The following is a 17948-nucleotide window of genomic DNA, read 5'->3' as shown; positions in this document are numbered from 1 at the left end:
GTTTTTTTATACCTAATTTATGAGTAGTAACAGAACCAGTTTCAAAGAAATACCATTTCTTCAATAAAAATTAGTAAATTTAAAGATTACAGACAAAGAAATTATACATATAGAATATGGGGAAAGGAAAGAAGGAGGGGAGGGTAATGAGACGTTTAACTGACCGACAAGAGATATAGTAAATTAATTGTAATATGTGTACTTTGTTTATAGTTTATATGCCCCCACCGAAACTCAAATGCACATTATATATATATTCTTAAAGCTAACAGCCCTTAAATTTAGGAATTTAGAAACTAATTATATTTGGAAATAAATTAGTCTTTTTCTTGCTTTAAAACTCTTCATCCATTCTTGAATGCTGGAGGTTTATATTGTTTCCAGTCAGGACGATTAGCTTAGTGGCTGCTATAGAAAAAGTGGTTAGATCATATATTTGTTTAGATTTTTGTTTTTAAATCTATGTCAAACTTCAGCCCACAAGCCAGATATGACCCTTTTGTTTGTCTTTTTCTCCCTCTGACTCCATAGACACCAACTGACACCAACAATGGAACACAATTCTTTCCAGTGACACCAACTATGAGACAGTATCCCTCTTCCTACTTCCCAAAGGTGCTAGATAATTTTTTACTTCCATTGACCATTAACCTTGAGCATTTTTACTCCAAATGACAAGTAAGCCTGAGATATTGTTTATGCTAATACTCTTTCAGTACATTTTTACCTATTTTCAATCCATTTTGTTAAAACTTAATTTAACCCTTGTTAAGAATTACTGTAATACAGCCGGCTGCATTATTGTAGTAATAAATATAGAGCTTTTTTCGTTACACTAGTAATTGCTGCTCTATACCAGAAAAGTGTCTATGGATATCAAGCGGGAACCCATCCAAAAAGCAAGAAAAAAAGTGTGCCCCCTCAAAAAAAACCCATACCAGACCCTTATCTGAACATGAAAACTGGCAAGCCAGGAAAGGGAAGGAGGCAGCGCCTAACAAAAAGGGAAGCATAACATTAGGGGCTCCCCAAATACTGCCCTCATGAGAATTAATAAGAAGTACATAGTCAGTTTAAAAAAAAATCCTAGAATACAAATCCATCATTAATTATGTCATCCAGCAAAACAGATCCACACCAATCACGATAAACAATGCACATTGCATCCAAAAAACCTGCCAAATATAGTCAGTTGCTATCTTTGGTTAGTGATAGCATGCTGGCCGGTAAATAAATGGGGCTGGATGACATCACTTGTTGCTAAGGATGGGGAGGGTGTCAATACCTGCTGCTTCCTTAGCAACCTTTGACAGCAAAGAAGCTGTAATATATAGTAGTGATATTTGTACTACTACTATACTTGATGTTCTGCTCTCAAGGAATGAGTCCAGACAAATGCCCCAACAGCCAAAGTTGGATGTGAACTTGTGTTTGGACTGAACTTTGAGCTCATCCCTACCGATGAGTTCAAAGTCTCACTGTTATGGTTAAAGCGGGAGTAAACCCGCTGACTTTTTTTTTTAAACCTGTAAGGGAAAAGGCATAATGAGCTAGTATCATTACGAGGGTAATATCTCCTAAACCAAACAGGTTTAGGAGATAGGAGATATTCTTTTTACCTACAGGTAAGTCTTATTATAGGCTTACCTGTAGGTCAAAGTCAAATATTTGACTATACAACCACTTTAAAGTAGAATTTTTTTTTTCATTTTGGCTAAAGTAAGGGAGGTTAGAACCTCTTCCAAAACAGGTATTGAGAGGAAATCCTTTCCAAATGAGAAAGAAGTACCTGGTTAGGGATGAGCTTCGTGTTCGAGTCGAACATCGGCTGTTCACCCGTTCGGCGAATTCCGAACATTATGGACCGTTCGCGCCAAATTCGTGTGGCGCTCACGGCCCACAATGCACTGCGTCATCGCAGTGCATTGCTGGCTCATGATTGGCCAAGCATGCACTGTGACCCCGCATGCTTGGCCAATCACAGCGCCAGCAGCGAGGAGAGCCATGTGCCTGTGGCCAATCATAGCTCAGGCTGTGTAGTACACGCCCCACACTATATAAGGCCGCCAGCGCGGCGGCCTAGTGTAGTGTGTTGGCGTCTGAAGCAGTTAGTGGGTGTTCTGTGTACCTTCAACACAGTACACACCGATCGTTTTCGGCCGATTTTCGATCTTGCTGTTGTGTAGTGGTTGTTGTCTGTGTGCCCTGACCGCAGTATACACCGCTATATTCACCTCACCTATATAGCTAGTGATCTATCTTTTATAATAGAGCTTGCAGTCAGTAGTGTTAGGAGCTTGTGCGCGCTGTCTGCGTGCTCTGTACCCAGTACATACCGCTATATCCACCTACATAGCTCTTCTCTATTTGAGCCCACTTGCCATCTGCAGGAGTTATTGGAAGTTGTGTGTGCCTCCAGCACAGCACAGTATACATCTGTATATACCCCTTTATCTCTGGTGTTCTATAAAAAAGGCATCTGCAGGAGTTAGTGGGTTTTTTGTGCCTCCAGCACAATATACACCTGTATCTACCCTTTATTGCTGTTCTCTAATAGAGCCATCTGCAGGGCTTAGTGGGTGTTGTGTGACTCAATTACATTATACCCCTTTATCTGTGGTGTTCTATAATAAAGGCATCTGCAGGAGTTAGTGGGTGTTGTGTGACTCCAGTACAATATACACCTGTATCTACCGTTTATTGCTGTTCTCTAATAGAGCCATCTGCAGGGCTTAGTGGGTGTTGTGTGACTCCATTACACTGCTGTTTTACCCAACTCCCTTCAGGCCATTACCATGTCTGGAAGGCCAGCAAGGAGAGGCAGACAGGCGCGAGCCGATAAAAGAGGGCAAGCAGGCTCTGTGTGTAGAGACAACAGTGCTGGTCGTGGACGCGGTGCATTGTCATCAGCACGTGGCCATGGGACAAGCTTGTCCTTCTTTTCGGCAGCTGGACATGTTGAACCGCAACATGCCAACGACTTGGTAGAGTGGATGACCAAGCCCTCTTCATCCTCCTCATCCTCTCTCACCCAGTCTCAGGGTACTAGCAAAGCAGCTGCCAACGCATCGTCTTCCCTCCTCTCAATGTCATCATCAGTGACTCCTTCCCTAGACCCACCACGTCCTCCTGAGGAGTCTCCTGAACTCTTTGAGCACAGTGTTGAGTACATGCTCCAGGAGGATGCCCAGTGTTTTGTGGGTTCTGATGATGACACTCAGCTAGAGGAAGGCAGTAGCGTGAGCGCAGAGAGAGGGATTGCTCAAGAAGGACAGCAATCTGGCAGTCATGTTCCACAAGCTGCAGCATACTGCCAGGTTTGCTACAGCGATGAAGAGGGAGGGGATGATGAGGGCACTGACTCCACGTGGGTGCCTGGAAGGAGAGAGGAGGAGGAGGAGGAGGAGGAGGAGGCACATGTCCAACGAGGCAGGATGCCCTCCGGGGGCCAGCTTAGGGGCAGCACACCGACTGAATCACACCGCAGAGCTCCGCCTGTGCAGGGCGCTGCCTCTGCGCGTTATTCTAAAAGTTCTTTGGTGTGGGCCTTTTTTGAGACGAGTGCATCAGATCGCACCGCTGCTATTTGCAGCATATGTCTCAAGCGTATCTCGAGTGGCCAAAACATCAGCCGCTTGGGCACCACATGCTTGACCAGACATATGTTGACCTGCCATGCAGCTCGTTGGCAAGCGTACCTCAAAGACCCACACCAAAGAACAAAGCGGACCTCTCCTTGGTCCTCATCAGCTGGCATCTCCAACCCCACTAGACCTTCAGTCCTCTCTGAAACCTGCTCTGAGAGGAATGAAGGTGTAGAATTAGGTGTGTCACAGCCAAGTGCTTCCGGGAACTCTGCTAGCGGTACACCCACGTCCGATTATAGCAGGCAAATGTCCCTGCCCCAGCTGCTGGACCGGCGAAAGAAGTTCACTCCCAGCCATCCACATGCCCAGCGGTTGAATGCTAGCTTGGCTAAATTGCTAGCACTTCAACTGCTGCCTTTTCAGTTGGTAGACTCGGCCCCCTTCCGTGAGTTTGTACAATGTGCGGTTCCTCAGTGGCAGGTCCCCAAACGCCTCTTTTTCTCACGGAAGGTGCCTATTACCGCTGACTCATGGTCCAGCAGGCATGGACAGGGACGTTACCTGTCTTTCACGGCCCATTGGGTCACTCTTCTGGCAGCTGGGAAGGATGCTGGACAAGGTGCAGTAGTGTTGGAGGTTGTTTCTGCCACCACGCCTCCAAAATGCTACTATTGGTTGTGACACACCTCTCTCCTCCACCCCCTCCTCTTCTTCTTCCTCCATGGCCTCTTCCAGTGCTCTGTCCTCAGAACCAGTGGTGCTTCGTAGGCATTCCAGGGGCTATGCAAGTACGCAGGCAAAACGATGCCGTGCTTGCGCTGGTTTGTTTGGGGGACAGGAGCCACACTGGGGCGGATGTTTTGTCAGCTCTGCAGGGGCAGGCCGAGAGGTGGTTGACGCCACGCCAGCTTAAGCCAGGAATGGTGGTTTGTGACAATGGCACCAACCTCATCTCCGCCCTCCGACAGGGACAACTGACCCATGTGCCCTGTGTAGCTCACGTCCTTAACCTGGTGGTGCAGCAGTTCTTGGGCAGGTACCCCGGCTTACAGGATGTCCTGAAGCAGGCCAGGAAAGTCTGTGTGCATTTCCGCCGATCATTTAATGCCTGTGCTCGGCTGGCTGAGCTCCAAAAGGAGTTGAACCTGCCCAAGAACCGCCTTATATGTGACATGCCCACCAGGTGGAACTCAACGTTGGCCATGCTGCAGCGGCTGCACACGCAGCAGAGGGCCATCAATGAGTACCTGTGCGACTACGGCACCAGGACAGGGTCAGGGGAGCTCAGTTTTTTCTCACCACGCCAGTGGGGCATGATCAGGGATGCATGCACTGTCCTGTCACCGTTTGAGGAGGCCACAAGGATGGTGAGCAGTGACAGTGCATGCATCAGTGACACTGTACCTCTTGTCCACCTCTTGGAGCATACGCTGCGTGGAATAATGGACAGGGCACTTGAGGCAGTACAGAGGCAGGAAGAGGAGGACTTCCTTGCCTCTCAAGGCCCCCTTTATCCAGACAGTGTTCCTGCTGTGCCACCCATCACACAGGAAGAGGATGAGGAGGAGGAAGAGGAGGAGGAGGATGATTGTGTCAGCATGGAGGTGGAGGCTGGCACTCAGCATCAGCATCAGCAGCAGCAGCAGTCTTGTAGGGATGATTTACAGTCCCAAGAAACACGTGGACTTGTACGTGGCTGGGAGGAGGTAGCTGCGGATCATGTTGTCCTTAGTGATCCAGAGGACTCCGGACCAAATACCTCAGCTAACCTACGCTGCATGGCCTCCCTGATCCTGCAAAGCCTGCAAAGCCTGCGGAAGGATCCTCGTATTCTTCGGATCAAGGAGAGGGACCATTACTGGCTGGCCACTCTCCTTGATCCACGGTTCAAGGGTAAGGTTGCTGCATTGTGACTTAAGAGGTGTACTTGACAGAAAGTGCTTTATCTGGAGGTAATTGAAGAAGGGAATGTGCCTGTCCGGGAATTTTTCGGGGAGGGAATGAAAGGGGATCAAATCTCCCCTCTCAAAGAAAGATCTAGCTCTTAAGACATCCTGTTGTGTCTGGTCTGTTGGCTGTCGTGGAGAGATACCTGGAGGAAAGTCTGGGTTGTATTCTAGCAGTGAAAGTGGGCCAGGAGTAGAGGAGGGTTTAAATTTTTGACACACCGCTCTCCATGAGCGTCAGGTCGACCCTATCAATGGATGGGAGTTAAGCGTATGCGAGATAGAAAGGGGGTCCAGCCAAGAAAGAAGTCTGATCGGGATGCCGGCGGCTGTCTCTTCTATGTCTACCCATGCTTTGGCTTGCCTGTGAACATGCCAGTCCATTATTCTGGTGAGCTGGCATGCCCAATTGTACTTTTGTAGGTCGGGGACTCCCAGTCCGCCTTGCAATTTGGGCAAAGTCAGCTTTCCCCAACTTATGCGTGGATGCTTGTTAGCCCATATAAATTGAGAGCTTAGAGCTTTGTATGTGGCAAAAAATGCCTGTGGTAGTTTGATCGGAATTGTCTGCATGAGATACAAGATCCTGGGGAGAACATTCATCTTCAGGATCGAGGATCTCCAAAACCATGAGATTGTGCGTTTATTCCAATTTTGTAGGTCTTGTCTGATAGCATTCAAAAGGGGTAAAAAGTTTCGAGGGTAGAGATCGGACAGTTTCGTTGGGAGCTGAATTCCCAGATAAGTTAAAGCGTGTCTCTCCCACCCGAACGGGAAGTTCAATTTGCATTGAGTCAGCACGTTTTCAGGAAGAGTAATATTAAGGGCCTTCGATTTACTGTAATTAATCTGTAAGTTGGCTATTGATTTAAAAAGTGCCAGATCCTGGAGTAGATTTGGTATCGTGATGATCGGCTCCGTAAGGAACAAGAGCACATCGTCAGCGTATGCTGCCACTTTGTACTCTGTGTCGTTTATCCGGATCCCCTTAATGTCTTCGTTCAGTCGGAGTTTACGTAACATGGGTTCTAATGTAAGGATGAAGATGAGGGGAGATAAGGGGCAACCTTGTCTGGTCCCGTTGGACAGGGAGAAGGCATCCGACAGGTGGCCGTTCGCTCTAATTCTGGCCGTGGGGGGATGAGTATAGTGCAGTGATGAATTGCATTGTGCGTTCTCTAAAACCCATTTTACAGAACGTTGCCATCATGTAATCCCACGCCACCCTGTCAAATGCCTTCTCCGCGTCCAATGAGAGGAGAAAGCCTGGTTTACGGGATGTGGATAGCCACTGATGTATGCTTATTGCCTTTAAGGTATTATCCCGGACCTCTCGTCCCGGGACAAAGCCTACCTGGTCCAGGGATATCAATAAAGGGAGTAAGAAGAGTATGCGATTGGCCAGAATTTTGGCGTAGATCTTCATGTCAACGTTTATAAGCGAGATGGGTCTGTAGTTGGTCACCAATGATTCTTCCTTCCCTGGTTTGGGGATCACTGTGATATGGGCCTCAAAAAGGTCCGCGTGCATTACAGGGGAATTTGGGAGATTATTAAATGTGTCTAAAAGGTGAGTGATCAAGGTTTCAGAAAATGTTTTATAATATAGGGTTGAGAGGCCATCAGGGCCTGGGCTCTTGCCCGGTTTTAGCTGTTTAAGAGCCTCCTGTATCTCTTCCCCAGAGATCGGTCTGTCCATGTCAGCCGCCGCGTCAGCAGAGATAGGTCCCGGGCAATGGTCTGTCAGGAAGTCCGAAATCAACCGGCTTCTATCCTGTTGGGATCCTGCCTGGTGAGTGGGTGGGAGATTATATAACTTTGAGTAATATTGTTTAAACTGATCTACAATACCCGAAGGGGTTTCTATTTTGTTACCTGAGGGGCCAGTGATATGATGTATCGTCGTCCTTGCTTTCTTTTTTTGAGTCGCCCTAGCTAATAATTTCCCCGCCTTATTGCCAAATTCATAATAATTCCTTTGCATAAGTACATATTTTCGTCTGATCGGTTTCCCCAATTCCTCCAGGAGATCTTCTCTGGTTTGCAGAAGTTCGGCTAGTGTGTTCTCGGCCAATGTTTGCTTGTGTTTTTGTTCTAAAAAATGAATGCGTTTAGATAACTCATCTATACCTTTAACCCTAGCCTTCCTTCTCTGAGCCGCCAGGGATATGAGTTCCCCCCGAATCACACATTTGTGCGCCGCCCATCTAGTGGAAGGGTGTATTTCCTCCGCCGCGTTGTCTTTGAAATATTGCAAAAGGCACATTCTGAGTCTATGAACAATGTCCACGTCGTTTAGCAAGGAGTCGTCCAATCGCCAGGTATATGGCTTCGTGGGCCGGGTGGGAAAGGAGATGGTGGCCGTTATTGGGTGGTGATCCGATAATATCATAGGGCCAATGTCAGCTGCTATCAAGGAATCTAAATTTGCTTGTGACAGGAAGAAGTAGTCAATCCTCGTATATTTGTTGTGTGGGGGGGAATAATAAGTAAAGTCCTTTACTGTCGGGTGGAGCGTCCGCCAGGTGTCATGAAGGGTCAGTGTGGAAAGTTGTGTCTTGATGGCACGAAGTGCCCTATATGTTATTGAGGAGGAACCCGAGGAGGAATCTAGCGTAGGGGACAGGGCAAGGTTGAAATCCCCCCCAACCACCAACATGCCTTTAAAAAAGGAGGTGAGTTGTCGCATAGTGTTTCTGAAGAAGGGCACTTGACTTTTATTTTGGTGCATATAGATTAGCTAACGTGAGATCTCGGCCAAATAGTTTTCCCTTCAGAAAAATGTAACGGGCCTCTGTGTCGATAAGCGTATCCTCTACTTGGATGGGGCAGTTTTTGGAGATGAGGATCGAAACTCCTTTGGATTTCGCGGATGGGTTGGTGGCATGAAACTCTGTAGGATATTGGGAGGAGCGAAATGTAGGGGTTTTGTCCGTTTTAAAATGTGTCTCTTGTAGAAAGACAACATCAGCTTTAGCCTTTCTTAGGAGGAGCATAAGTTGCAACCTTTTTTCTGGTGTATTAAGTCCTTTAGTATTGAGTGAGTACAGCCTGACCTGAGGTAATGCGGTATCGTTGCGAGCGGAATGCATTGTGCAAGACCGTTGCCTAGTTACGCAAAGTTAGAACGTTAAATTCAAGGGGGAAGGGGAAGGAGGGGGAGGGATTGTGAGGGGAGAGGAAGGTGTGGGTAGGATGGGTGTCAGATAGACCACCCAACGGCAACCGTAGGGATTGAAGACCAGCTCCTTCCCAGTAGTACCGGTGCCTCTAAGATTACGGTGCCGAGACCGTAGGAGCCCTGTTTTCGAAAGGGCCCCTCCGTCTAAGTCACCGTGTTGGGGTTGAACTGGAGTCCTCGGAAGAGTCTGAAATCAATTATCTGGGTGGATCGCCAACGACCAGCCCCTTTGAAAGCTTATAACTCTATGATATAAAACGGAAGCATGACACCTGCAAAATAATCAGCGGGTAGCCACACGGATGCATTGTGAGAAGTACCCTCTTGCCTCTCAATGACATAACATTAGAATCTCAAATATATAAACCCCTACTAGTTACATTTTAACAGTGGCTGCTGCCTGAAATTGCACGAACTACAAGAACTAAATGAAGGAGTGAGACCAAGGTCGACTGTAAACAATTAATGACAATGGTCAATACTGGGTAACCATTAGACTATGGGCAGAACAGGCTTCGGTTTTGATTAGCAGCTTACAAATAAACATCAAACTGAAACTGAAAAATAACTGAAATTGCCTCTCAGGGAGTGAACCTCTCCCCGACTGCAAATGTCTTTGACATGTGCTCCCCCCTACGGGCCCTAGCCGTGCGTGGAATTTGCCCTGAGACGAGAACTCAAGTTTCAATGCGTGAATTTCTTATGAAGACTTAACCCATACAATCATATCTGCAGGAATCCCACCTGCTCCAAGTGAGATGAAGTGGGCGCGCGGCTTCGCCGGTCCGAATCCGCGTCCCCCACTCCCCACAAAGTACTGTCGAGGCCATCAAGCCAAAACCCTGGGGAGATACTAGGGCGGCCGCAAGAGCAGAAATTCCTGCAGCCATGACCGCAGGACGGTCTACTACGTTCCCTGCAGCTTGTCAGGGGCCTAAAGACTGTTCTAGGCATTCTAGGCTATCATGAACGATATATATGAAGAACACAATCTTTGCAAAATAATGTCACTTCTTTTCCTATGGCTAATATCACTAGCCCGAGAGGGCATGCCAGGAGTATAGAATTGAAGGGTGTTGTCAGCGAACGAACATGCACACGAGAAGGGTATGGAGGGGGAGGAAGGGGATTTAAGGACCCCTGTCTTATGAAACTTCCCAGCCCTCCTCTCGTGGAAATCTAAGGAGGTAATCAAAATGTCATCGCAGAGGATCCTTAGAATACTTTGGGGCTTAATACCTCGATTTAAATGTACTCCGGCATACCCCCTCTTGCTCCCATTTATGTCCCCCCCCTCCCCTTAAAGCATTACAGTACTAGGGGGATGTGCAGAATAATACAAATAGCGATACAGTACATGGGTATACGTGCACTAATGTCCCCCGCTTCCGTAGCAGCCTTGGTATATTGACGTTTGTAATAAGCCTTGTGTGCCATGCTTAAACATACTGCAAACTAGGCCAAATTTGTCCATTCCCCACAAAAATTGCAGGGGCTCTGAGAGCAAAGAGTGCAGGTTCGCATAGGGTATAAACAAAAAAAAAAAAAAAGAAAGAAACGGATGAAAAAGATGGCAGATCCAAAGGAAAAGGGTGGAGGGATGAAATCACTTATCTGCGTGTTTCTTTCACAGTTCCAGTGAGTGTCTGCGATATTCCTCTCGATCCCGCCGCGCCCGGCGGGAGCGTGGCGATGCAGAAGGGCTATGCCCGTTGCGAGAATCCCGCCTTGGAGGATGGTTTCTGTTCCTAGATACTGACCGATGTCTGCGGTATCTGCTGGGTTGGACTTCCATCTGCTCCTCTCGTCCTCTCTCTCTGCTGGGTGGAGGTCTGGGACGGAATGCTGCATACCAGCTGGGCACTTCTACCTGCGGAATGTCCAAAGTGGCACAAAAAAACGGTAATTCCTCAGGGACGCGCAAGACCGCCGTGCGGCCATGATGTGAGGCCGCGAGACCAAAGGGGAACTTCCACTTGTACTGTATACCCTTGGCCCGCAGAGCGTCAAGTAGTGGCCTCAGATCCCTGCGGTGCTGAAGCGTGATTCCTGATAAATCTTGGTACATATGAATGGTAGCACTGCCATATGAGAGCTGGATCCGATTACGTGCCTTGCGTAGAATGTCCTCCTTTAGTCTGTAATCCACCAGACAACAGACTACATCGCGTGGGGGGTCAGTGTCACGACCCTTAGGCCGCAACGCTCTGTGTATTCTCTCTATAGCCACTGGTGTCTGCGCTGGTCTGTCAAGGAGATCATTAAACAGGCCCACAACTGTTGCCTCAAGTTGGTCTGAGTCTACTGACTCCGGTAGGCCTCTCACCCGCAGGTTGTGTCTTCTCCCCCTGTTATCTAAATCCTCCTGATGGCGTTGGAGGTCTCTCAATTGAAGGGTGTGGGCATCAAGTGTATGGGTGACTTTACGGAGGACATTGTCATGCTGCAGTGTTCTTTTCTCTACATCTTGCACCCGGTCCGCAATGGCGCATATGTCTAGCCTCAGATCCGCTATGGCCGCAGAGAGGGTCTCCTTTATGTCTGCCGCCACTGCCCTCAAATCTAGCAGGCTTGGGTGTTGTTGTGCTCTCAGATGGGATCCCTGATCGGAGATCACCCCGCTATGTGAAGCACTCGGCGGTGAGGAGAGCGGGGCCTGTGTGAGCGTGATGCAGGACGCCGCCATGTTGTCCCGCTGAGAGCGGAACATGTTGGGCAAAGTCTGGCTGAGGGTACCTTGTTGCCGCCTCGGTGAGCGGCAGCGGGATGTCGACGAGGTCCGGGAGGCTGTGCCCATTGTCTCCGGTGCTGTGGAGCAGTGTCACGCGTCCGTGTAGGCAAACGGGCTGGATCGCGGCGGGAGCTCAGCTCTCAGGCAGCCATTCTCTCCCGAGGTCAGGCCACGCCCCCTTAACAGGGCATTTAATTACAATTTTTGATGCAATGCTTTGCAGCAGGGCTAATTCCTGCAATAAAACTAGAGTATATGGCAGAGGTTGCAGTGTGGTGGCACCAGCACCAGTGCCTAAGGTCCAATTTTTCTGCCCCTGTTTAACAGGGCGTTTAATTACAATTTTTGATGCAATGCTTTGCAGCAGGGCTAATTCCTGCAATAAAACTAGAGTATATGGCAGAGGTTGCAGTGTGGTGGCACCAGCACCAGTGCCTAAGGCCCAATTTTTCTGCCCCTGTTTAACAGGGCGTTTAATTACAATTTTTGATGCAATGCTTTGCAGCAGGGCTAATTCCTGCAATAAAACTAGAGTATATGGCAGAGGTTGCAGTGTGGTGGCACCAGCACCAGTGCCTAAGGCCCAATTTTTCTGCCCCTGTTTAACAGGGGCGTTTAAGTACAATTTTTGATGCAATGCTTTGCAGCAGGGCTAATTCCTGCAATAAAACTAGAGTATATGGGAGAGGTTGCAGTGTGGTGGCACCAGCAGCAGTGCCTAAGGCCAAATTTTTCTGCCCCTGTTTAACAGGGACATGTAATTACAATTCTTGATATAATATTTCACAGGAGGGCCCCTTCCTGTGCCCACCCAGAGTAACGGTGAGGACTTATAGTGTTGTGGCACCACAACCACCAAAGGTCAATTTTTCTACCACTGTTCAACAATGGCATGTAATTACAATTCTTGATATAATCGTTCACAGCAGGGCGCTCCAGCGCCCACCAAGAGTCACTTTCAGGGCTTACAATGTTGTGGCAAAACCAACACCTTGTTCCGCCATTTCTGCAGAGCAAATAGGGCAGGCCCCTACTTTCAAACATCCAATTTACAAACATCTCCTACTTGCAAACGGAAGGAGACAACAGCAAGTGAGATGAAAAAAGATGGACGACAAAACAAATTATACAGGGGTGATAACCCTTCCCTATGTTTTCCAAAAAGCTTAAAAATAGTTTTTTTGACTGGAGCTACACTTTAAAAAGGTACCAGTTGAAAATTACAAACAGATTCAACTTAACACAACAAACCTACACAGTCCCTGTCTTGTTTGCACCGCCTGTATACTGCTGTTCTGAGTATATAGGGCCTGGGGGCCACACGCATTTCCTTTTTTTTAATATGGGTACAGGGTTCCCCTTAATATGCGTACAAGACCCAAATAGGCTGGTAATGGGCAGGGAGGGCTACCCATGCCATTTTTCTCAATGATTTTCAACCATATTGCAGGAACCAGATATAACATTAAAACCGCAAGCAGTTTTAAATGGTGTTATTTCAGTTTAATGTCATTTTGTGCAGGGACTGTTCTAAACACGGGAAACACGTGGCACTTCACAGGCATACTACAGACACCCCCCAGGCACCATATTTAAAGGAATATTTCACTTTTTTTTTCACTTTAATAGTCATTAAAATCAGTGCTCCCGCCAAAACGGCCATTTTTAAAAACATTTTATGCATTGACCCATGTCCCCTGGGGCAGGAGCCAGGTCCCCAAACCCTTTTTAGGACAGTATCTTGCATATTAGCCGTTAAAATTAGCACTTTTAATTTCGAACGTTCGAGTCCCATGGACTTCAATGGGGTTCTAAAGTTCGTTCGAATTTGGGCTCCGTTCGAAAGTTCTGGTGCGAACCGAACCGGGGGGTGTTCGGCTCATCCCTATACCTGGTTGTCACAAGAGTCATGTGAACTAGTGCACTCATGGGAAAATGTCCCCTCTATTTCTGTTCTAGGGACAACCAGAAATTTGTGATTTTCTTTTACTTTCACTTTCAGTGATTAATAAAGGGGATGGATCTCTCCAAAATGGGGGCACAAACAGCAATAGAAATTTGACAGGGGTTCTAATTCATCTCCACTTTATCCAAAACCCCCCAAAAATGTTTGCATTTAGTTATACATGTTATACATGAACTTTAAATTATTCTGGTCATATATTTCACAATGTAATATCCCAAACCTGAAATATCAGTTTTGGGTGGACTTTTTCTTTGGGGAGATTCATATCCGTATTCAGTTAAGAGTGCTAATTCTTAAATGCAACCAATGAGAGTTTACTCTAAAAACAGAGCTTAATTCTGATGTGTTGCTGTGGGTTAAATCACTTAAGTATATGGCTATTCATTTATAATAAAGGGTGGTATTTTCTATGTCTCCAAACTGACACAAATTGAAATTAGGATAAATGACATAATTGTCCCCATCAATGATGCTACTACATAAACTTCCAAAGCACTATGTATTTTTTTGAAAAAACATAAACCTTCGTTCCTTTTTTTGTGTTTGTGCCAGAGAAAACTAAGCAAAAAATAAAGCATTTCTCAACCCAAAAATAAAATTATAATACATTACAGCTTACAAATCCTTAGATGTGGTGGCTTCCTTGGGTTTTTGGGTGGCTACACTCACTCTTCTATTTTATGTATGGAAGAGCAACATAGCCACCCTTGGACAGCAGCACTGTCTACCTGTGGAAATTAAAGCTTAACTTTAGCCATCACTTTTTAAGCAGTTACAGCAACATGTCTTTTCCTTTTGGGATAATGGTTTTAACTATATGAGTAAAAGCTGATCATGGTAGGCACCCCTGTCAATATTAAATAGTTTGTCCTTACCATCTAACTGACACTTTTGCTGGACAGATTGGTCTTTTAACAAAAGTTTGAAAATAACAGACTTACTGGTAGGACTAACAGGTGAAAATAAAAGAAAAAAGTCTAAAATAAGAAAATGCATGTAGCCACCACATGTAGGGATTGGTGAAATAAAATATTTTGTTTTAAGCTTCAGATACACTTGTTGACAGTTGCATACCTGTTTTTTTTATTTTTGCATATCCCACGTTATTTGTGTATTATTTCACCTTTGAAAGGGAAACAAATATCGAATGGTTTTCCCTCCTATAACATTTAATGGCCATAATATATTCAATATTATATAGATGTTGAAATTAATTTTGCCGGTTAATTAATTGATAATTAAATTACATTTTTATTGCTAAATTTCCAAGTTTGCTTACTTGATATTACCATATTCTCAGTTGATAACAATTATACCATCCTAATCAATATTTATTTAATTTGTTTAAAACATATCAAATTTATTTTAGCCTAAGAGAGATAACAGGTAATAATAAAGAACCATGACCATTTTAAAAACACCAAAAACAATACTTGTATATTCTGAAAAAAATATTACTCACCCGACACAATTCTCGATAGCTGGTTTATGTGGATATCCCCGAACTGAGTTCATCATTTTGCCATGTACCGCAAACAGGCCCCCAATAATAATGTCCCCATGTGCTCTTGCTCCCACAAAATCATCAGGAATCACACAGCAGTATATTCCATTGATCAGTATCCCAATGATGACAGACATTCCATACAGTGCCATGTCTCTAGATCATATTCCTGCTGCTGAGGTCAGACCACTAATTTATCAACTTCAGTACAGTTACTATGTAAGCAGCTAATAAGCAGTGGGAGCCGGATGCACCTTGCCTAGGCTAATTCTCTTTGTTATGGGTACAGCTGCTTCCTTTTCTGTATGACAGCTACAAGTTCAGATATCAGTTCTAGATAATGATAAAACACACTCATACAGTACATGGACATATTCACAACTGACAGTAATACAAAGACATCATAATGCTTATTGAACATTAACGCATCTGTTCTGTTACTTCCCTTCTGTGTTAGAGAGTCTATGAAACAATCATTTGTCTTGTTATATCTTACATATTGATTATTTTGGGGATTTTGGTGTGTGTCATAAATTTAAGTATGAGTTAAATCTAGAGCCATAAATCTTTATCTGTATAAATCCCATGAAGATGACACCACATCAATAGGTTCCCATCAAGATATCGGAGACAAAACAGACGTATTTGCTATCTGCCTCTTTATTGTGTTCCAGACACTACCTGTCACTGAAAGTGGATTTTATGTTGGTGCCATGATTACTATACATCTGTGTTTATTCCAAAGCAGGATATCACTCCTCCCCTTTGTCAGAAGCATAAAAGAGAAATGGCAGAAAATGACAAAGTGGTCTAATTATTGTATTTCTTTCTTTCTTTCTTTCTTGTTCTTTGTTTGAGTTTAGCTCTGTTTATCCCAAACATGTCTAATTGTTTACTGGAAGTCTATTCCTGGCATCAATGCCTCTTTCCATAATTGAATACATTCTACAGTGCCTTGAAAAAATATTCACACTTCTTGAAATTTTCCACATTTTGTTACAACCAAAAACCAAAACGTATTTTATTTGGATTTTATGTGCTAGACCAACACAAAGTGGCACATAATTGTGAAGTGGAAGGAAAACGATAAGTGGTTTTCAAATTTTTTTACAAATAAATATGTGAAGTGTGGTGTGCATTTTGTTCAGCCCCCCCCCCCCCCCCCAAGTCAATACTTTGTATAATCACCTTTAGCTGTATTTACAGCTGTAAGTATTTTTGGGTATGTCGCTACCAGCTTTGCACATCTAGAGAGTGACATTTTTGCCCATTTATCTTTGCAAAATAGCTCAAGCTCTGTCAGATTGGATGGAAAAAGTTTGTACAGCAATTTTCAAGTCTTACCACAAATCCTCAATTGGATTAAGGTCTAGACTTTGAATGGGCCATCCTAACACATGAATATGCTTTACTTTACATTATTCCATTGCAGTTCTGGCTGTAGGTTTTGGGTTGTTGTCCTGCTGGAAGGTGAACCTCTGCCCCAGTCTCAAGTCTTTTGCAGAATTTTCCCGCCTCACACATCATTGTACTTTTAGCCCACAAAGTTCAATTTTGATTTCATATGACCAGAGCACCTTCTTCCACATATTTGTCCCCCACATGGCTTCTCTTCACGGTACTTCTTATGGCTTACTTACAACAATTACTTTCTTCTTGCCACTCTTCCATAAAGGCCAGATTTGTGGCGTGCATGACTAATAGTTGTCCTGTGGACAGATTCTCCCACCTGAGCTGTGGATCTCCAGAGTTACCATGGGCCTCTTGGCTGCTTCTCTGAATAATGCTCTCCTTGCCCGGCCTGTTAGTTTAGGTGGACGGCCATGTCTTGGTAGGTTTGCAGTTGGGTCATACACTTTCCATTTTCGGGTGATGGATTAAACCGTGCTCCATGAGATATTCAAAGCTTGGGATATTTTTTTTAAATCTAACCCTGCTTTAAACTTCTCCACAACTTTATCCCTGACCTGTCTGGTGTGTTGCTTGGCCTTCACAGAACAGCTGTATTTATAGTGAGATTAAGTTACACACAGGTGGACTCTATTTACTAATTAGGTGACTTCTGAAGGAAATTGGTTCCACTAGATTTTAGTTAGGGGTATCAGAGTAAAGGGGGCTGAAGGCAAATGCAGATATTTGTTTTGTTTTTTAAATTGAAAACTATTTATCATTTTTCTTCCACTTCCCAATTATGTGCCACTTTGTGTTGGTCTATTGTTAGAAACTATGAATCAGACTGAGACAAAAGTACAGTTAAATCTCACTTGTTTAATAATAATAAAAAAAGGTAAACAGAGTAAACATAGACAAAACATAGCCAAAGTTCAGGAATCAGAATGGATAGTCAGACAAGCCAAAATGTCAGGGAGACAGAGATGAGCGTAGTAGAACAGCAAGCAGGATCTGGAGCCAGAAGGAATGTCAGCCAAGTACGTCTTTAATAGAAACACAGGAGAGCATCTCTAGCGATGTGACCAAAGCAAAGGCAGAGATCATCTGGGTTGGATGGCTTAAGTAGGCAGGACTGACGAGCAGGATATCATCAACAGGTGATTCACTGTGGAGAGATAGGAGATGGCAGCTGAGCCACCAGCTCAGAGAAGGAAGGGCTGAGTCCAGCCCTGCCAGTTCTACCACATAAAATCCCAATAAGATACATTTACATTTTTGGTTGCAACATGGAAAAATATGAATAATATCAAGGGGTATGAATACTTTTTCAAGGCACTGTAGTAGTAAGATTTTAAATACATACAGTAGTTTTGAAAATGTTGCTGTTTGTTGTGCTTTTCTTGAAAGTATCTATACAGTCATTTTGATGATGTTTGGCCAGTATTTGCAGTTCTCTGAATGGACAAGGTTGAGAGATGGGATGGGGATATCAGGATCTCAACCTCATTCAATCAATGTCTCTGTGAATGGTGGCAGTGAAGAGTGAACCCTGTGGTTATTATGCGGAAGGGCAGATGTTTGTCACAGGACCTTGAAGACTGCTGCTATTACTGCAATAGTAGCGACTACTATAGGGATTTG

At 45.0% G+C, this 17948-nt stretch overlaps 1 protein-coding gene across 1 annotated transcript in view; it reads right to left on the bottom strand.

The window, feature by feature from the left end:
- GPRC6A (G protein-coupled receptor class C group 6 member A) overlaps positions 1–15153 on the bottom strand; it is a 42164-nt gene extending 27011 nt beyond the window's left edge. The window contains exon 1 of the mRNA XM_077487065.1: positions 14874–15153. Within this exon, the coding sequence (XP_077343191.1) occupies positions 14874–15067 (194 nt within the window). The 5' untranslated portion in view covers positions 15068–15153. The remainder of the gene's footprint in view (positions 1–14873) is intronic.
- Between the last annotated feature and the right edge of the window lie 2795 nt (positions 15154–17948).

Source organism: Lithobates pipiens, unplaced genomic scaffold (genome assembly GCF_037356315.1).
Source record: "Lithobates pipiens isolate NorthernLeopardFrog02 unplaced genomic scaffold, aLitPip1_a1.2 Scaffold_18, whole genome shotgun sequence".
In the NCBI taxonomy this organism is placed as follows: Eukaryota; Metazoa; Chordata; class Amphibia; order Anura; family Ranidae; genus Lithobates; species Lithobates pipiens.
Note: the sequence above shows the minus strand (reverse complement) of the source record. Positions and strands in the feature narration are given on the sequence as shown.